Source organism: Drosophila busckii, chromosome 3R (genome assembly GCF_011750605.1).
Source record: "Drosophila busckii strain San Diego stock center, stock number 13000-0081.31 chromosome 3R, ASM1175060v1, whole genome shotgun sequence".
NCBI classification, from domain to species: domain Eukaryota; kingdom Metazoa; phylum Arthropoda; class Insecta; order Diptera; family Drosophilidae; genus Drosophila; species Drosophila busckii.
In genome coordinates, this window is record NC_046607.1 from 16,176,742 (window position 1) to 16,196,812 (window position 20,071).

Below are 20,071 nucleotides of genomic sequence, written 5' to 3' on the forward strand. Positions count from 1 at the left end.
TTGAATTTGAGCTTTTACAGCCTTTTCAACGCTAAGCTTTCATATGAGTCATCAACTGCTTTAATGCTATAGATAAAAGCTCATTTCAAGAGAGAGAGTGGCAGGGCTTTCAACTCACCAACACAAAGATCTTTAGTAGCACACACATACATACTTACGCATTTGTGTGCCAAAGTGATAATCGACAAGAAAAAAAACTCATGAGTCATGCTGCCAACGCAAAAAATCGCAGAACCAAAAAGCTTTTGTTCAATCTTCAGCAGTTGGCATTCATCATGTGATACATGTAATGCGACAATACAAACAAATATGTATGTATGTATATATGTTTAGAAAAAGAGATATGGTAGGTTAGTTAGAGAAAGACATACATAGGCGGGTGCCAAGTGCCAATTCTAATGAAAAACAAATACAACTTGTCTAAAAGCGCCACAAAATTCGTGGAAATTTTTGCCTAAATTAAGCAAATGGCAAATAGATACATACATATGTACATACATACATAGGTGGGGGGTTTTTTTTTAGTACCAATCGCAAACTGGCACGAGATCTGAATGCGAAAGCGAACAATCAAACATATTGTTGGCCTTTTGCAACGATCACAAGGTAAGAGTGACTGCGCAGATTTTGCTGCCAAGGCCCACGTCAATTGATATACAGCATGTAAGGGTAAGGTACAGCTAATTAAATATCATTTAATTTAATCAATAAATAGATTTAGTTGTAATAGAATATATGTATATTAAACATAACAATGATGGCCTATATTGTAATCAAGTTTGTAGATCAAGGGCTGTTAATGATCAATCGATCAAAGGTCTCGTTACAAGCTTTTTATATTATTACATATTACATATATGTATGTATATATGTGTTTGAGTTTAATAACCTTATGATCGAGGGCTCGTCTATCAATTTGTAACTAAGTAAATGAGATTAGGGTATCAACTTACCGTCCATCATGTTGCTGCCGCGTTTGGCTAGCAAGTTCCGATGTAGACGCAATTTATTTCCTCTTTACTGATAAGCTCTCTTAGCTGCTGGATCGTTTAACTTCAAATACGAAAATAGCGAATATTACCGCGAATAATGCTACACTTCTTCCGCAACCCCTTGGAGCGCTTTAGTAGAGTCTTGTTGGAGGTTAGGTAACACGTGTTGGTGCTGGACTTGTTACAGTGATTAAAATTGTTTGTACTATGCCAGCCACGCATACGCATAAACATGGGAACTTGCTGCTGTGAATGTTGCACACACATAGAGACAAAGAGAGGCGAATGTTGCATGCTACGCTGCTGCAGATCTCTTTGATGGTTAGGCGACTGCTCTTCGTTTGTTGTTGTTGTTGTGGCAGCAACAGAAGAGTAGTCCAACATAATATTTAAACGGCACAGTCGTCAAATGCACTGACTGTAGTTTTGATAAGATTAAATGTTTGTTCTACGCTTGCGTTTTGCACTTCGTATAGTATCTAGATACAGCTGATATCTGAGATACAATAAATTTAAAAATGTTTAAATGTAATTGCGTTGCGCGCAAAATGTATTTAAATTTATTTTGTATTGTTGTTGTTTGCTTAACTTGCTGTCGCACTTATTATATAGTATTTTAACAGATAACAAAGAAATTACTGTTCTTTGAAAACAAAATCTTTATAACTTTGTTCAGCTTTTGATGCCATTAAGCTTGTATTTAAATATTTATTAATAGTGTAGTTTAACACACACACACACACACGAAAACCTTATTTCACAAATTGGCGTTTGATTTACACAGTATTAAGCTTTTTGCTGCTTGCGATATCAAAAATTGTTGCTCTGTTCACGTTGACCGAAGTATTTTTACTAAAATACAGTAAATTCGCTCAGTCAGTGACTGGACGCGAAGAGTTAGCAACAACAACTACGTCGCCTCAGCTGTTGATAAACGTTTGCTGACGTAGACGCTGCGCTCTCACGTCACGCTCGCTCTCTCTTTTGATTTCACTCTGCGCTCGCTCTACCTCTCTCAGCTACATTTGCCTATGCTGCTGTTGCCGTGCCTCCAAAACTAATTTGTATTCTATGCTAATTCAAAGTGTTGTCTTCTTAAGGTTGTAACGACCTTTGTAGCTGCTATTAAAAATGTATTTACATTAATTATATATGCACTGCATACTTTATTAGCTGACTTTATCAGTTAAATACCATTTTGATTATACTTGATTGATTATAATTATTTAGATATAACTGTTATCAGCTGTATGCCATATCAAGCACACTTTGCTTATCTTTGTATGTGCTTAGCCTGCGGTGTTGCTTATCAGTTAAGAAAATAGTATTTGTCATCATGAGCCACACGACCACTAATGATAATAAGACTAAGTTTAGTGCAAATGAATCAGTAACTACTAAATATAAATAGTTTTGTTAAATCAAATATAAGCTCTATAAGTCGCAAATGCTTGCTATAAATTGTGTAGTGTGCAAAGTTTTTCATCTGCAGCATACATGAGAGCGAGAGAGAGTTGCTCTCTCTCTCTCATTTTGAGCTCTCGCCATCTTTTTATGCCGGTTTGGCTGATGCAACAATCCCAAACATTACAACAGCTGCTTTACGTTGTTTTGGGCCAAAAGTAAAAACAGCTGGTTGCTTGGCTCTTTGCCAGGTTGCCAGAGTGTTGAACAACATGCTTGCTAGCTCTTGCTTATGGTTATTTCCCCTCATTTGGCTTAGCCCCCACACCTTGAACTTATGAATCGAATTATATAATGTCGCGCACTTTGGTGGTTGGCTGACTTGGCTAATAATAGCAATGCACAATGTCAAGGCATTAGCTGGCTTACTTATAGCAATTATGTAAATAAAAAAGAGATTTAGCTAAATCCGCAGCTAATAGAAAATGGTGTTTTATATTTGGAACTGTACCATGTAAACGAAAATGATTAATTCACAGGAAAAAGCAACATGGCTAATACTGTTGCTAATTGAACTAAATAAAGATACATATGTGTATCTAACTTCAAGCAGACATGTGCATGCTAATTAATGTCAGTCCAAAGTGCATTATTATTGAGTTATCAGTAAACAATAAACACAAGCTATAGAAAAACTATAAAAATAGGCATATTTAACATTTTAATATATGCATAGTAAACAGTTTTTAAAAACAAATGATTAACATATTGAATTTTAAGGGAATTGAAAATTAAAGTAAGGCTTGTTCATGCTGAGATTTGTATTCAAAGTACAGTTTATTGAACTTAAAGCTGAGTCAAGCTCAATTCAATGCAATGTAATTATATTTTAATATTAAAAAATTCGCTTTGAGCTAGAATAAACAAGTCAGCTTCAAATACAAAGAAAGCCGGTCAAAGTGAATGTCCAAATTAAAGGTACATATAATATATTGTATAGATATTCCAGTGACAGCAAGACCTGCTGTGAGCGAAATTAAAACTGGAATCTCGGCATTGGAATAGAGCGAGCAACGGGAGAGCGTTGCTTTCAGTTCGTTTTGAGCTGCGCTGATCAGTTGGACTCTGGAGCAGCGTGTCGACGGATTGTCTGGCTCTGGACAGCGGCTGTTTTTGCATTTAAAATGTATGTCAATATATTATATCCCTCGTTGCTGTTGTTGCTATTGCTTGGCAGCGGCAATTGCGCTGCGGAGTCGCCACAAAATGTGTTGCTACTGCTGGCAGACGATGCAGGCTTTGAAATGGGCGCTTATCTAAACAAATACTGCCAGACGCCCAATTTGGATGCACTGGCCAAGCAAGGTTTGCTATTCAACAACGCGTTTAGCTCGGTCAGCAGCTGTAGTCCAAGTCGCGCACAATTGCTGACGGGGCAAGCAAGTCATGCCAGTGGCATGTACGGCTTACATCAAGGCGTGCATAACTTCAATGTGCTGCCTGAGATAAATTCGCTGCCGAATGTGCTGCGTGAGCAGAGCAATGGACGCGTGCTGAGCGGCATTATAGGCAAGAAGCATGTGGGCAGCGCTGCCAACTTTCGCTTTGACTATGAGCAGACGGAGGAGCAGCATTCGATCAATCAGATTGGCCGCAATATAACCAACATTAAGCATTATGCGCGTGAGTTTTTGGCACAGGCCAAGCGTGAGCAGCGTCCGTTCTTCTTGCTGGTGGGTTTTCATGATCCGCATCGTTGTGGCCACATTACGCCGCAGTTTGGCGAGTTCTGCGAGCGCTGGGGCAGCGGCGAGCTGGGCATGGGAAGCATACCCGACTGGAAGCCAATATACTATGACTGGCGCAATCTGCAGGTGCCTGCTTGGCTGCCGGATACGGATATAGTGCGTCAGGAGCTGGCAGCGCAGTATATGACCATCTCCAGACTGGATCAGGGTGTTGGCCTGCTGCTGCGTGAGCTGCAGTCTGCTGGTCTGGCTGAGTCAACTTTGGTCATCTATACCTCAGACAATGGACCGCCGTTTCCTGGTGGACGCACCAATCTCTATGAGCATGGCATACGCTCGCCGCTCATCATAAGCTCACCCAAGTCCACAGATCGTCATCATGAGACTAGCGCCGCCATGACCAGCCTGTTGGATATTTATCCTAGTGTGCTGGATGCTTTACAGCTGCCGCCGCCCAATGCTACACGCATTAGTGGCAAGTCGCTGCTGCCTGTGCTGCAAGCAGAGCCCGCGCCGCAGGAACAGGATGCTGTCTATGGCAGTCAGAACTATCACGAAGTTACCATGACTTATCCTATGCGCATGGTGCGCAATCGTCGTTACAAGCTCATTCACAATCTCAACTACTGGAGCGACTTTCCCATTGATCAAGACTTTTATACCTCGCCCACGTTCCAGCAAATACTCAATGCCACTATCAATAAGCAAGCGCTGCCCTGGTATCGCACACTATTGCAGTATTATCAGCGACCCGAATGGGAGCTATACGACATCAAAGCCGATGCTCTGGAGCGTGTTAATCTTGTTGATAAGTCCAAGTACAAGGACACGTTGAAGCAGCTGCGCCAACAGCTCTTCAAATGGCAGGTGGATACAGCGGATCCTTGGCGTTGTGCGCCGCATGCTGTGCTGCAGTCCCAGGGTGTCTTCAAGGACGCACCTGTTTGTCTGACGCTCGGGCATGAAGCGCTGCAAAGGCCCAAGCGTAAGGTCCTCACGCAGTATGAAGCCTATGAGCTTATTTAATTAAATACAGTATTTCCCACACACTTAAATACTCATTAAACTATTTAATTTCATTGCCAATTGCAATTAATAAATATAATATAAATGTAAAATTCTTTGTTGATTGTACTTTAACCTATAAATATAATTATGCATCTAATCGTGAATTCTAATCTACTAATGTGTGCAAATTAAAAAGGTACCTAAATAAACTTTGAAAAAATTATATTTTGTTTTTATAAATACATAAATAAAGTAGCTCCGACCAAGTTTTTAATTGGCATTGTTGATCAGAATATAGTTCTTCCATAAATACTTTTAATAGTCGAATGTCTTCTGCTTAATTTTATGAATATTTTCAGAACATTAAGATACATTTTGCATTTTTTATGAAGCAAATATTTTTGTGGTTATTAATTAGTCCGACTCAACATTTTCTGCAAGACTTGGGAAGTTCTCTATTATACCTAGTCTTAATTAGTCGGCTTGGCGCCGATCCTAAGCAGCTTTTTAAACGGGCGAGATTTATGAATGATTTGCTTTTTTGCTAATTAACCTTAACTTTTTGCAATGATTAAATGAAATGAAATCTGTTCGTTTAACCGAAGTAATCTAAATGAAAAGCATTGCATGACTATTTTGTCGTTCAGTTTATTGAGTGCAGCCATTATGAGAACATTGCGAGAAAACAAAATAAATTTTTATAAAAATGAATTAAATTTTCGAAAAATTGCGCAGGAGCTTTATAAAGACAACGCAACAGAACATTCAATATACATTTGTGATTTAACCAAAGTGCAGCGGCAGTTTGAGCTTTGGCAAGATTGTTTGCCAAATATCAAACCATACTATGGTAAATTAAATAGTTTTTTAAATAATTTTTTAATAAACTAAGTCGCAACAGCTGTGAAAACCAACAACGATGCGCTGGTTGTCAAAACTTTGGCTGAACTCGGCGCTGGATTTGATTGTGCTTCAGTGGAGGAAATGCAAATGGTTGGAATAAATGATTTTATTAATGATTTATTTTATTCTGATGTTAGCTTATGTTTTTATAGGTGCTTGAAGCTGGCGTAACTGGTGATCGCATTATATTTGCACATCCTTGCAAGCCGCTGTCTCATTTACAATATGCTCAACAGCATCAGATTAATATCAGCACTGTTGATACCGAATTTGAATTATTCAAGCTAAAACAACATTTTCCAAATTCAGAGTATGTACGTGGAATATAAACAACTATTTAAATTAATATATTTATTTTTACAGCATTGTTTTACGTTTTCGCAGCGATGCCAAAATTTGCGGCTGGCCATTGGGTAAAAAATTTGGCTGTGAAGCGCAGACGGATACTGCAGCCTTAATACTGCTGGCTAGAAGCCTTCAACTAAAGGTAGATATTAGCTGCTTATCAGTAAAGCTTGAGCTATTAATGCTTTATAGATTGCAGGCACCAGTTTTCATGTTGGCTGTGAGTGCGAAGACTTGGAGGCCTTTGTACGCGCCTTGAGCACAGCTAGAGAGCTCTATGATGTTGGCAAAATGCTGGGCTATGATATGAACTTTGTGGATATTGGAGGTGGTTATCATGGCGGTAACAATGAGTTTTTCAAAAAGGTAACTAAACATATTATACAATATAAAATGAATTTAATCTGGTCTCTGCTTAGATAGCCAAAACAATCAGCAGCTCGCTTGATCTATACTTTGGCAACGAGCCCATCAAGTGCATATCCGAGCCGGGTCGTTATTTTGTTGAAGCTGCTTTTACACTCGTCTGCAAGATTACGGGCAAACGTGAAATGCGCAATGCTCTTGGACAGCTGGAGAGCATTATGTATTTTATAAATGATGGCAAATATGGTTCATTTATTGATACTGGCAGAGATTTTAGCAATGTCATGTATTTTTCGGTATGTATAGCTTTTGTTATGATATTGACAATTTATTTAAGCCTTATGTTTATTTTAGGAAAACCATTTGGAGCAGCAAAAGTACAAAACAACTATTTGGGGTCCAACATGTGATTCTACGGACAAGGTGCGTATACATTTATAGTTATTAAAATATACGATTTTAAATTCTTTTTAATGCAGATTGTTGATAACTTGTATCTGCCAAGACTACATCGTGGAGATCTGTTAGCCTTTCCGAATATGGGCGCCTATACGTTATGTCTGGCTTCAAAATTTAATGGCATACCATTGCCAAAAGTTGTTTACTATCAGCAGCAGAACTAGATTAGTTTATATGTATTGCATTTCTATTAAACTGCTTTTTCATTCACAATAAATTTCACTTTTAATTAGCTTATAGTTTTATATTTGTTATTTGCACAATTCTAAAAATATTAATTCTTTTTTTTTTTGATAACATAATCAAATTCGCAATAAATAAAATGTGCAGTTTTTTTTTAAATATTTTTCTGTCTGCCTATCAGTAGCTTCATTCCAAAAATAAAATGCGTATAGTAATGTTGCGAGCGTTATCACTTGGGCGGACCGCACTGTAAAAAATGCTTATGATGATGAGCCTATCATTTGGCAAATCATACTTAAGCAACTGCAAAGTGTGCCCCAATGGCTTCCAATCAACGCCATCCGATGGGCGATGCAGACTTAAAAGAGGAAACGGATATTGTGCGCATACTGGTGGTGAATTCAACGCATTTAACTCTGCTGGCAAATGGTTAAATGTTTATGACACGCCAATCAATCAATTTTACACTGGCAACGACAAGTTGGACAATATTCAATTGTTTAAAATAACAAAGCCTTGAAAGTGTATATAAAAGTTGCGCATTTAACTTTTATTTTTAAGTCTCAACAATGATGATTACGCTTTCAACTTAAAAGATTACTCACAACCACCTTCTCCCAGCTTTAGGAGCACGCAACACGCACAGAATCCTCGGGAATAACGTCATGACCTCAATTCAAGACGAGTTGTGGCATGGCTCTGGTGTAGCGCGGGGTGTTGCGTCACATTTCAATGTCATGCCCACAAACTGGGGCGTCGCTATAAAAGGGGGTTGGATACGCTCATTGTCTGTATGTATGTGTGTGTGTGGAAAATCGAAAATTTCAATGCGCCTTTGCTTGGTTTGTTGGCGCCAGCGATGTATATAGAGCTACCCGGCAGCATCCTTGTTACAATTACGCAACAAGCAGAGCGCAGACCTCGTGTCTAAAGCCAAGGCTAACAGCAAGGGTAAGCGGCAAGGGGCGGCGGGTGTGGTCGTGCTGTAAGGTCAGCAGTCAAATAAAAGAGCAAGAAGTTGTGTTTTTCCTTTTTTTTATGATTTTGAACGAAAGACACATTGAAAATTAAATGTAATTAATTTTGGTTTTTTTTTTTGTTTTGCATACAATAAATTAGGGTATCAGTTTAGCGTAATTCTTATATAATTTGTTGTATTATTTTGTTGGTATTTATGTGTGTGTGAGTGTTTCTGTGTGTGTGTGTGTGTATAATATATATTACTATTAACTTGTCCGCCCACAAATGCATAATTATAATTATTATTGTTTATTCGTGCCCATGCGCAATTGCAATTGTAAGTCAAACTAAATTGCACAGCGCTGGAAGTTGTTGCTGGCAATTTAGTTAGCCATTGAAATATGTTGCTTCATTAACTAATTTATTATTAATAAATTTATAAATATTATTAATTTTGTATACGCTTGCTTATATACAATAATTCGTATAGCGCATGGGCATGCAACATGTTATATATTTGACTCAGCTGACTTTCTTTCGGTTCTTGACTATAACTTTCAACTAACTTTAAATTTGTTAGTAAACTCATTTAGCTTTTTTGTTTTATACTTTTATTTTGGTTAGTAATTCTTTGCTATGCTTCGACTGACTTGACTGGTTTTTTGCGTTATCGCACACTTAACTTTATATGTATTTATTATCAACGTTTAATATCAGTATTTATGTAATTGTTGTTTGTTTTTCAGAATTGTTGTAACTAGAGTTATAGGTTTTGTTAATTTGCTTTGGAGGATTTTGTTACGTTGTTACGTTTATTATTATTGTTATTATTTATGCTGTTATTATTAGTTGTATTTACGCTGCTGCTCAGTATATGCTATAATAAATACATAATAGTAAATATACATGTAGATAATATGCTTAATAAATATATTCTATATATATTTGATTTATATATAATAGTTATGTATATAAATAACAAAAAAGTTAAAACAACACACATAAAAAGGAGCAAAAAGTAGGATACAAATACAAAAAACGCTTTTTGCATATCCGTTTTGAATAATTTGATTAAAATTTGATTTTGTATTTTACCAACGAACATCAAGAATGTAATTATTAGTTTTCTTTGTTTGTTATCGTATCGTATGTCTCTAGGCATAGAGTGGGGGAGTATTGTTTTTGCACAAATATCAGTATAGGATTATACAATAAATACAATATGCTTCTTGTTTTTGAAGGTATAATAGGTATATGATGTGGGATAGAGAGAGATAGAGAGTAAGGTAGCTTTAAGGTTATTCCAAAAGTTGTTTTTGTTGCATAGAGAGCGCATCGAGGAAAGTAAGAAATAACAACAATATGTATGTGTTTATGAGTTAGCATAAGAAACGCAACATATAATAATAAATAGTATGTATAATATGGTATGTATGCATATTATGTATAACTAGCTAATACATAATTCATTTTTTAGATTTGTTTTTGTAATACGGCCCAGTGCGCTTGCTGTTTAGGAATTAAATTTAATATGACAATCTAGATTTTGTTGAAATTGAAAAGACTAAAAAGCATTGCATTTGAAAATTGATATTCGTTTGTAACGCTTTGTAAATTGATTTTGTTAATACAATAATTACATAGTTTTAATTTAATTGCAATTAATTTGTTAGTTATTGTTTTACTTTTGTTTTGTTTTTTTTTTGTTTCTTTCGCCTGCAACTGCTTGAAATTTTGCGCATTATCAATCGCTTTATGGCCACGTGAATGTGCTGTGCTCTAGCTAAGCCGTAACCGTAACTCTAAACCATTCTAAATCGTCGTCAACTTAACCCAACTACTTTTTCTTTAATGCCCACTATATGTTTTTTTGTTTTTATGTGTTATGTGCTGTTGCCAAACTGCACGCCGTACATGAGACGGCGAAACCAACATTCATTCAGTTACAGTTAGATTACACTTAGTTGCCATTGGGCAGAGGAACCTGGACCTGCACATACGACTGCGGGAAGTAACCGGTTCGCCCATTGACGGCACCCTCATACCAATTGTCGTCGACGCGATTTAGCAGCGTTATGATATCGTTCTCTTTGAAGCCCAATTCACCGGGATTCTCCGGATCAAAGTCGTAGAGCGCTTGACAGCAGGGCTGTTGCTGGCGCGATGGTGTAACGGCCATTGACTTGGCGGGCGAGCGCATCGGCGAGGGCAACGGCGAGGCGCTCGAGCTTATGTGGGACGGCGTGCCGTCATCATTGAGGCCGCCGCCACCGCCGCCGTCCAAGTTCAGATCGAGCAGTGTCTTGGGGACAAATTCATTGCGTGGCCGGCTCTCTGCCTCGGCGCGCTTCTCTTGCAGTGTCTCCTGCAGGCCGCGCAGCACGTCTGCGCATTGTGAGTGAAAATCGTAAAGTGCTTCGGCAAAGGTGACGAGCTGTGATACATGCTCAGTGTCATTCTCCAACAGATTGTACATGCTAATCTGCGCCAATTGCAATGATTCGGCAAACTTATCCTCAGCACCACGAATTTCATCATCCTTGGCCTGCCGGCGACGCTTACAATCAAAGTCGAGACGCCGGCCCTGCAGCTTCTTACGATGGTGCATGACCTCCTTGAGGTCTTTCGTCTGCATATGATGCAGCGGCTCCAAAAAGTTCTGCTTGATGTTGTCGTCCAGCGAATACTTGACGTCGGCCATTTGTTTCAACGCTTCGCCAAACTCGACGAGCGCTTGCGCAAACACGCTGTTGTCCTCGCCGAGCTTCTTACCATAAGTCAACATACATTCAGCCAACAGGCCCTCCGGCTGTGGATACGTATTCGATTTGGCCTGTCCCGACAGCTTTGAGATGCCCTTGACAGCTGCCATTTTAGCGCGCGCCGTGGGATTGGGCTGCAGGAACTCCTTCGTCTTCAACTGCAGCTCCTCCACCAGCTCAACGGTGACATCCGTCTTTCGCTCCATATCCACAAAATCCAAATCCAGCTTGGTGCCCTCTGCACCGCCCATCTTTTCGGTCACATATTGATTCGCCTTGTTGATCTGCTTCTTCAGTCCGGCGAAAGCCATCGCGTTGCCTTCTCTGTGTATCGTCTGTCTACCGTCAGTGGTTCAATGTCAACGACGCGGGTTTGCTGTGAACGGGTTTAGTGGAATTAGTTGACTTGCCAGTTTCTTTTTCACTTATTTGCTTTTGCTCTACTCTGCCACCACACTCTGCTTCAATTTAATTGATTGGCCACCTCTGATTGACCAACGGCAATGCTTAAATTGAATTTCAAATTTTTTCTATATGGTACATATCTCTGCTTATGCGCTATGCTTCTATTTTTAACGTTTGGACGACTTACGCGGCGTGCACTTTTCAATTTGCGGGGGCGGACACTAGATTTTATGGTAGTGGTGGTTGTGGTGCTGCTGCTACTACTGATGAGGCTCTGCCAGCGACTGGAAGAAGAAACAGAAACTGATTGCTGCTCAGACTATATGGCACTTTCACTCGAAATCACACACGCACACGTTCTTGTAGCCCAAGCGACAAATTTGTTTTGCAGAAGAACCTTGAGTTTTGTGCCCCGACAAGGACTGGCTGAATGAAAGGACTGGACTGTCGTTACTACTACTATATCTCCCTCTGCGCTTCGGGCTTGTTATGTTAGACGCGGGGGTCGTTTTTCCTCTTTGAGTAAATCAATATTAAGCTATGTACAAAAATTTTGGTGATGTGAAAAACATATGTATTAGGGTTGTTGGTTCTGAATACTAATATCGATACATCGATACCCTTGCGCAATTGGTGCTCGCATAACGTTTTAAAATTTAAATTGTTAATATATGACATTAAAAAAATCTTGTATACAATTGTAGCTTAATTATTTTGTAATGTAGCACGTGCATTATTTATTGCTACGGTGTTTATTTACACGCGCTTTTACGTAGCTACGTGCAACAGTGCTGCCAACTTGTTGCAAACTGTTAGCATTTGAAATCTTAACGAACGTTAAGTAGTCAACGGTTTTTTGAATAAAAAAAACAGCGGCACATATAAATGTTTATGAACAAATGGAATTCGTAAGTTAACGAAATTGGTACTTTAGCGCATATCTGACGTCTTTGGGTGAGTCAGCAGCTTTTGCAAAATGCATAAATTTTATCGTTGACTTAAGCTACTACATTTGATAAACAAACATGTAAATCAGTGAGAACGTTAGAGCGCGATAACATTAGCAAATGTTGTTTTGCCTATGTGTATATAAGACCACTCCAATCTGTAGCCAGATATTAGTCTTCCCTGAAAACTACTACGACTGAGCCACTAACACTCAGAAGAAAACGAAATCGAATCGCATACAAAATGAAATTCGCAATTCTACTGCTTGCCGTTACCATTGCCTGCGCCAATGCACAGGTGAATACAAAGAAAAAACTACAATTTAATTTGCAAATATTTTAATTAAAAAATGTTTTGCAGGGTCCAGTCTTTGGTGGTTTTGCCGCGGCCAATCCCTATGCATCTGCCTTCAATCCTTACCTGAATGGCATGTTCGCTAACGGTCCACCCGGCGCAGCTGCTGCTCCTGGTGCTGCACCAGCTGCTCCAGCTGTTGCGCCACCAGCACCCACATTCGGTGGCTTCTCTGTCACCGCCTTCTTCCAGTCGGTGGTGCTGCAAAAGGAAGCCGAGAAGCTGCTTAACCAGCCCAATTTCCCAGCTGACTTGGCCGAGCGGGTGCAGGATGTGATGACCAATACCCAAACATCTTTCGCCAACTGCGGAACTGCAGTGCTGCCTTGGATGCAGATTCGCTGCATTAAGCCCATTCTGATGGCCGCCAAGAACGAGCTGAAAGCCATCGATGATGAGTTCCAGGCACGCCTAGCAGCCACCACCGCCGCACCCGCAGCCGCCCCCGCTGGCCCTAAGGCCTAAATATTCAACTAAAAGCAATACACCAACATAGTATAGATTCGATATACTTACTTAAATAAAGCATAAGCCCAGCAAGCAAATTGCCAATGAATTTTTATTTGAACCTTGACCTGCTTTGATGTGGCCAAAATAAAATAAACGTTGCCTTGGCTTAGCAGGCCACTCAAGTGCTTTAGCTTTAGCGTTAGCCGCCCAATGCTTTATTAAATTTCTCCAAGTTGATGCCGAGAGTGGCGCTTGTCGTCGAAAATTTGAAATTCTTTGTGCGTCTTCTTTGTGGCATTTGCACAGTCAAATTGTTGACCATTAGGTTTCCAGTGCATGCGTTTGAAAGCGGCAGCAAATGTTGATTTATGCTGCCAATGCTGCAAGTAGTTTCAATTATCCTTGAAGCCATTGTGGCAGCCCTTGTGGCCAGCTGAACAGCATTTGCTGTCATGCCGCATTGCACATGAATATTCCAGGCTGACCAAGTGGCCAACTCTGTTTATCTCTGTCTGTGTGTGTATGTGTGTGTTGGTGTGTGTTAAGGGTGGCATTAAGAGGATTAAATGGTTTGGCTTAACGAGCCAAAGATTTGCCACAAATGGCCAAAGCCAAAAACAGCAGCATTGAAGGCAAATGACGCATACGCCTCGTTGACGCAACAAATGCGAGCCAAGCACAAATTCAAATTCAAATTCAAATATGTAATTAAATGTAAATTTTGTAACAGCCGCTGGTCATGGGACACACACACATACCAGCATGACATGCTGAATTACAAGGATCAGGACGAGTGCAAAGTTTTGTCACTTAATTGAAATATTTGCCCCAAGATTGAATCTTGCGTTTGCGCTTGTTTGTGTCATTACAAGCAACTGGGCTATGTTTCCGAGTGTGTGGGTATGTGTGGCCTGAACTTTGTCAAGCTCTTGTTGACTGTATGCCACGCCTCTTTTACAGCCGCCGCCGCCGCCCCCCGCTGCGCTGCTAATGCAAAAGTTGCGCCATTTCCAGCGCTTTTCAAAGAGGCAAAGAAACAAACAGAAAAAAAAATACATCAAATGCTGTTGAAGCTAAAGTTTATGCTAAAATCGCTTACCAAAACAAAAAGCCAACAGCATGGCCACACGACTCGTTTCTATAAGCGCATGTATGCAAATTTATTTGGGCTTGTGGATTTTTATGCTAAACTTACGCCTAACTCCCAACCCACTCCACAGATCCCGCGTCAAAAGCTCAGGCAACCGAAGCGCTGAGGCAAAACCATTTTTTTGCGGCTTTGACTGGCAGTTAGAATGCGTGTTGCATGCTGGCGCTATGCAGCGGCAACAGCAACAACAGTTAGTTAAAATACAATATTTGCTCGCTCAAAATTTAATGTTTGCAAATTAGAATTGTGCACTAATTTAAATTATTTGCTTAAATATTCTGCTTAAGAGCTGAGATTAGAATTTTGAACACAGCTTTAATTATTTTGTATTCATTTTTTGCTTATTTTAAAAATGTTTTGCTATTGTTGTTTTGTTTGATTCATCACATCCGCTTTAGCAGACGCTAGTGGTGTTTGCATTTCGCACTTCTTATCAGCAGCTACTTAATATTGGTAGCGTGTGTTAAGAAAGCCGTTAGAATTGCCACTTCCGTTAGTCTGCGATAAATCTTAAAGTTTATCTCGACTGCAAGCAAGATCTTTTTAGATTTTAATTAGGTTGAGGCTGTTGACAACAGCTACACGAGTTTTATGGCCAAGCTTAGCCAGATTAGATACCAAGCTGCATATAGACAAAGCAGCAGCTGCGCAGAGACAGTTGCAATTGAAAAGTGCTGAGAGAATGTTGACTAAAGTGCTGGTCTGCGTCGCTGTCTTGGCTTGTGTGGTAGGCAAATGAATTTTCATTGGCAATTGCAACCGCAGCTTTTAATTGTTGCTATTTACAGTCGCTGCACTCGCAGGCACAAACCGTAGAGGAAGCCTTGCTTGCTGGCAAGAAAGCCGAAGGCACACTGCAACAGGCGCTGAATAAACTGCCCCCCAATGCGGAGGCGCATGGCTATGCCGATGATGTGATGAGCAGTTTAAAGAAAATGCTGAAGGAGGACTGCGAGCAGAATTTGCGTCAGAATGGTCAAATCAATACATATTATGCCTGCGTGGAGAAATATCTGGGGCTATCGATGGCCTCCGCCAGCGAACTGCTGAGCGGTCAGTGGGCCAGCTCGGGTGCCTCCAGACCAGGTTTATTCTGTTGAGCATCAAGCATTGTTAACAATAAAGAAATTTGCTTTGTGGTGTTGGCTTAATTTTTGGCTTGTCTTATTTGCTCGTTGTGTTGCGATAATGGCCATATTCATGATAACATCAGTGAGACGCACGCAAATTCGAGTTTGCTGACGGGCACAGAAATTTCACTTTGTTGCCGTTGTATTCTAATTAGACTCAACAACAATGTGCCTCAATTGTGTTCACTGCTTGCTTGCTGTGTGTGTGTGTGTCTGCTCATTAGGCCATAAAGAGTGGCTGAGGGGGGTGTGTGACTGAGTAATTATAATCATTAGACGAACAGACGAAGATGTCGTCAGTTGCGACATTCAAATTGTCGAAATCTGTGCTAACGTAGCTGAAACGCATAAGAGTTTTTGTAAATGGTAAGAGCTAAAGGCAATAGCATTAGCGTTACTCTCAAAAGTTACTTTGGCCGCATGTGTGTGTGTGTGTGTGTGTGTGTGTGTGTGTATCTGTGTTGTTGATAACTCTTACATTCAGTTATCTGTCGTGTGCTTAGTTAGCGCATTAGACAAGAACGTTTCGTTTAAAAAGCTGAGAAACTTAAGCTTAAGCATTAAAAGCTTTAAGCTAAATGGCAAAAATCTTAATTTAAATTTTGATTGCGTATTACAAGCATTACAGAGCAGTAAAAAATGTTTAAATAAAGTTCTGTTAACAAAAATATAAGCTAGTAAATATTGTAGCAAATATGTTTAATCTTTATTCGTACAGTTATTTTTTTTAAACATTTTTGTGTCATTTACTGATAATATGACGGATTTAATATCAACTGTTAAATATACATATGTGTACATTTTTATTTGTTGTTCATTCTTATTCACATTACACAATTCTTGTTAAATGTTCTTTGAGCCTTTCAATAGGAAATTGCATAAAATTCTGTTGAATCTCACTTTTTTGCTTTAAATTTCAATTGTTTAATATATATGTTTTTTGTTGTTGAACATTTGCTGTTATTAACAGCATATTCTCATTTTTTTTTTGGAAATTTTTTTGTAGCCTTTTAATAGGCTATTGCATAAAATTCTGTTGAATTTGGTCTTAAGCTTTTGATTCCGCCTCGGAGGTGGTCTCCGCATCCGCAGCAGGCGCATCCGGTTTGGGCTCATCTGTGTTGCCGCAAACGAGCATGGGGCACTTTAACAAATACATAAATATTAACAAAGGCTTGAGTTAGAGTTTTTAACAACGATATACCTTTTCCTTCAGCACAATGCGATACTTGGGATGGCTGTTTGGAAGAGACAGCAATAAATGCTTATTAGCTTAAATAAATGCGGCACACTTACCTAATGCCATAGACTATGGGATTGTAGACGGCGCTGGTTTTGGCAAAGGTGGCGCCCCAAATGGTGGTGAGTGGCGTTAAGCCGTCAATCTTGAATAAGCCAAAGTAGCAGATGACCAGATAAGGCGTCCAGGCCATAAACCAAAGCGATATTGTAGTCAATGCTACCTAAATAATTAAATCAAAGCATTTAAGATGAAACGTTCAACTCAGAGATAAACAAAACCAAAAACCTTCGCTAGCTTGCCCTCGGCGCTTTTGTCGCAGTCCTCGGAGCTGCGCAAGGACTTCACATTCATTTTCTTAGCCTGCTCACGCATGGCCTTCTCATGCGCTGCTACGGCCTGCAATTAAATCCAATCTAAATGGAATTAAATTAAAAAGTTTAAATAAAGCGGCAACTTACAGCAATTATAAACCAATAGGAGAAGCAGATTAGAAACAAAGGCAAGTAGTAAACGAATAGCGAGTAGGTGATCAAATAGGAGCGCGGATTCCATTGTCGGGTCATGTAATCAATGCTGCAGGCAGTCAAATTGCCCTCAGGCACATATGCGCTCCAGCCTATCATGGGCATAATAGTCCAGAACGTAGCCATCAGCCAGATGAATAGAATTTTCATTACAGACGTCTTTATAGTCATCGGTGTGCCATTGATGCCCTTGACAATGACATTATAGCGATCAAAGGCAATCATGCACATGGACCAAATGGAAACGCAGCCAAACATGGAGCCACAAATAGCGTAGATATCACACCACAGTGGTCCCAGCACCCAAGTTTCGTAGTAGAAATTGATGAGCATTATGGGCGACTGCGAGGCCATCATGCAAAAGTCCGAGAAGGCCAAATTGAGCACCAGCAGATTTGCTGGCGTGCGCAAGGATTTGGTGCCGCCAAAGATATAGACAACAACGCCATTGCCGCAGCATGAAATTATAAATATAGCCAGCGTAAATAGTCCCAGGATCTTGCTCATTGTAGCATCCATGGGCGCAAAGCGACTCCAATAGGGATTCACCAAATGCGCCATATCCGGCAGCACCTGCCAATGAGTACAGCAATTATTTGGGACTAAGCTAGTTCCTATAATGCCTACATTATCCAGCACTGAACCATTGCCGCTCGACTGCGCCTCGTATCTGGGTCCCAGTCCTAGCTGCAAGCTGCGCTCCATGCTGCAGCAACGCGTCAACTGCCAGCAACCAACAAAGCCTCACGGCTTCGCTGCTCAGTTTTATAGCGTTTCAATTTTTAAGCCAATTAGTTCAATGTTATATGCAAATGAAGCTTGGCCAACAGACATATCAAAGTCAGTTGTGATTATGTCTAGCCCATTAGCCATTATATATCATTTATAATAATAAATCAATTTTATCGATACAACAATGAGCACAACACAATTCTTTGCTATAAATTTCTTCACTTAATTTTCTAATTGTTCCACAAATAAAAACATTGATCTAACAACTCAAATGCTATATACAAGACAAACTTCGCTAAGTAGCAAATGGTAATTGCAATTAATTATCAATAGAAAATATTTACAATTCTTTACCATAATTTAATTCGAAAAAATTTGCATTACATTACAGTTCGTTAGAACATAATAAATAGAGTTGTTTAAAAAAAAAAAATAATACATAATTTATGCTGCTTGCCAAATGAGTTACTTAAGAATATTGTGTTTAAAACTGAAGACAGGGTATATAGAACACTCATGTCAATCAGATATTAAACGTGTTGCATGCTCGCTCAAAGATCTGCAATAAATTTCTCGCAGCATTTCTGACAGAGCTTGCGCTTATTGCATTTGCGTTTTGGTTTCGTTTCAATACTTTTCGCGGAATATTGCTCAACGGTTTCTAATGTGTCCAAGCTTAGACTGCGCTGCAGCGTTGTTTGATAATCAACTAGCTCTTTATTATCCTCCTCCTCAGTGCTGGGTAGATCGTATTTGATAATACGCACATGTTGAGCTAATATAAATTGCTTGCAGCACTCCTTAATCTGATAGTAGGCGCTGCGAAAATCGCGCAGCTTGCTGGTCTGTTTAACAAATATGATTTATATATATGGCACTAGTTAATTGAGTTATTGAACTTACAAGCGATAAGTTTGTAATATGTGCTGGCTTGCCATGCTTACGAAATTCACTTAGGTTTATAATGCCAGCGACATTCGCAATGCGATTTAACTTTGCCCAGAGCAGCAGCTCTTTATACACATGCAGATCTATTGCAATTATATAGTTATAATAGCAAAAATCCTCTACGCTAAGCTAAACAAAAGAGCGAGTAATTAAACTGACTGTTAGCCATCAGTGTGGGGCAGCTTACAAGCCGACAAAAGTGATCGGAACGCAGCCCATGCTCACGAAGCGTTCGAAGGCATCGCTTGTGCGGACGTCTTCCAATGTTCCAAGTGCGCAAGGCAGCACTGTCGACTTCCCAATATAGACTGGTCTTTACCATCAGATTTTCCATAATAGTCTCAGCCATCGGTGAGCTACAGGAGTTACCTGCATGGCAAATCATATTAAAAGCAGTTCGGAGCTCAGAACGCTGCTCAGCTTACCCATACACACAAAGAGTATTTTTCGAAACGCCATTGTAATATTAGTTGTGCTTCTAAAAGACTGAAAATTTGGCTATTATTCAAATATTTTTTGCTTTAGACAGTTTTGCTATAGCAAAGATTTGACTTTCTTTAAAGAGTTTGCTCTGTAGTTTTTTTTTTTAGTTTGCTCAAATTAACACTTGCTTGTTGCCTTGCTGGCCACGCCCTTAACTGTCTGCTTAGTGGTTTATGTTGACAGCAAAATTGCATACAAGTGTAGCAAATGTGGGCGTGTGCCAGACTGCACTTGACTTGCAGAAATTCGAAAGCAATTTCAAACTGTCTTGTGAACAAAGTTATAAAAAAACTGTTGCCTACTTTGGCGCGCAGCTAAGCAACTTACTTGAAACTTAATTTTTGAAGCAACATTTAGGTTCAACACTTTGCACAGTGTACAGTGGGGCATTGAGCTAATTACGTTGCAGCTTTTCTTGACTTAGCAAATGCTTTGGGGGCACGCCCAGCCGTCAGCTAGCCGCTAGTGGCCATGCCGCGCTCAGTCGCTCAGTGGCAAAGTCAAAGCCATTAAAAATGTTCAACAACTGCTCGGCGTTTGCAGCGGAGGCGGCGGCGGCGCATACTGCACAAAA

The 20,071-nt window shown here is 39.8% G+C and overlaps 7 protein-coding genes across 10 annotated transcripts; 4 read left to right on the plus strand and 3 right to left on the minus strand.

The window, feature by feature from the left end:
* Positions 1–3,326: 3,326 nt before the first annotated feature.
* On the plus strand, positions 3,327–5,223 carry LOC108603430 (N-sulphoglucosamine sulphohydrolase). The gene has a single exon (XM_017992249.1). The coding sequence runs from the start codon at positions 3,581–3,583 to the stop codon at positions 5,168–5,170; it is 1,590 nt and encodes a 529-aa protein (XP_017847738.1). The 5' UTR covers positions 3,327–3,580; the 3' UTR covers positions 5,171–5,223.
* A 632-nt stretch (positions 5,224–5,855) lies between these two features.
* LOC108603431 (ornithine decarboxylase 1) lies at positions 5,856–7,432 on the plus strand. Of its 3 annotated transcripts, none has more exons than XM_017992251.1 (8): positions 5,856–6,002; positions 6,054–6,145; positions 6,208–6,365; positions 6,440–6,542; positions 6,593–6,766; positions 6,820–7,062; positions 7,121–7,189; positions 7,246–7,432. In XM_017992251.1, the coding sequence occupies exons 2-8, from the start codon at positions 6,137–6,139 to the stop codon at positions 7,387–7,389; spliced, it is 900 nt and encodes a 299-aa protein (XP_017847740.1). In that variant the 5' UTR covers positions 5,856–6,002; positions 6,054–6,136; the 3' UTR covers positions 7,390–7,432. The 3 variants fall into 3 exon arrangements, with proteins under 3 accessions (XP_017847740.1, XP_017847739.1, XP_017847741.1); XM_017992250.1 differs by having other exon boundaries at positions 5,857–6,002; positions 6,419–6,542; XM_017992252.1 differs by lacking the exons at positions 5,856–6,002; positions 6,054–6,145; positions 6,208–6,365 and having other exon boundaries at positions 6,477–6,542; positions 6,600–6,766.
* A 2,631-nt stretch (positions 7,433–10,063) lies between these two features.
* Positions 10,064–12,094, minus strand: LOC108604727 (endophilin-A). Of its 2 annotated transcripts, XM_017994308.1 has the most exons (3): positions 11,892–12,094; positions 11,723–11,819; positions 10,064–11,506 (listed from the first exon to the last, which is right to left on the minus strand). In XM_017994308.1, exon 3 carries the CDS (start codon positions 11,439–11,441, stop codon positions 10,329–10,331), a length of 1,113 nt encoding a protein of 370 aa, XP_017849797.1. In that variant the 5' UTR covers positions 11,442–11,506; positions 11,723–11,819; positions 11,892–12,094; the 3' UTR covers positions 10,064–10,328. The 2 variants fall into 2 exon arrangements, with proteins under 2 accessions (XP_017849797.1, XP_017849796.1); XM_017994307.1 differs by having other exon boundaries at positions 11,723–12,094.
* Positions 12,095–12,658: 564 nt separating this feature from the next.
* Positions 12,659–13,382, plus strand: LOC108602458. The gene is made up of 2 exons (XM_017990580.1): positions 12,659–12,780; positions 12,844–13,382. Exons 1-2 carry the CDS (start codon positions 12,727–12,729, stop codon positions 13,300–13,302), a joined length of 513 nt encoding a protein of 170 aa, XP_017846069.1. The 5' UTR covers positions 12,659–12,726; the 3' UTR covers positions 13,303–13,382.
* A 1,714-nt stretch (positions 13,383–15,096) lies between these two features.
* LOC108602656 lies at positions 15,097–15,588 on the plus strand. Its single transcript, XM_017990802.1, has 2 exons — positions 15,097–15,164; positions 15,226–15,588. Exons 1-2 carry the CDS (start codon positions 15,120–15,122, stop codon positions 15,535–15,537), a joined length of 357 nt encoding a protein of 118 aa, XP_017846291.1. The 5' UTR covers positions 15,097–15,119; the 3' UTR covers positions 15,538–15,588.
* Positions 15,589–16,547: 959 nt separating this feature from the next.
* Positions 16,548–18,088, minus strand: LOC108603112 (opsin Rh2). Its single transcript, XM_017991617.1, has 6 exons — positions 17,962–18,088; positions 17,269–17,907; positions 17,096–17,206; positions 16,864–17,030; positions 16,772–16,805; positions 16,548–16,711 (listed from the first exon to the last, which is right to left on the minus strand). The coding sequence occupies exons 1-6, from the start codon at positions 18,037–18,039 to the stop codon at positions 16,616–16,618; spliced, it is 1,125 nt and encodes a 374-aa protein (XP_017847106.1). The 5' UTR covers positions 18,040–18,088; the 3' UTR covers positions 16,548–16,615.
* Positions 18,089–18,410: 322 nt separating this feature from the next.
* On the minus strand, positions 18,411–19,558 carry LOC108603113 (low molecular weight phosphotyrosine protein phosphatase). The gene is made up of 4 exons (XM_017991619.2): positions 19,440–19,558; positions 19,202–19,383; positions 18,970–19,143; positions 18,411–18,911 (listed from the first exon to the last, which is right to left on the minus strand). Exons 1-4 carry the CDS (start codon positions 19,471–19,473, stop codon positions 18,618–18,620), a joined length of 684 nt encoding a protein of 227 aa, XP_017847108.1. The 5' UTR covers positions 19,474–19,558; the 3' UTR covers positions 18,411–18,617.
* Positions 19,559–20,071: the final 513 nt, after the last annotated feature.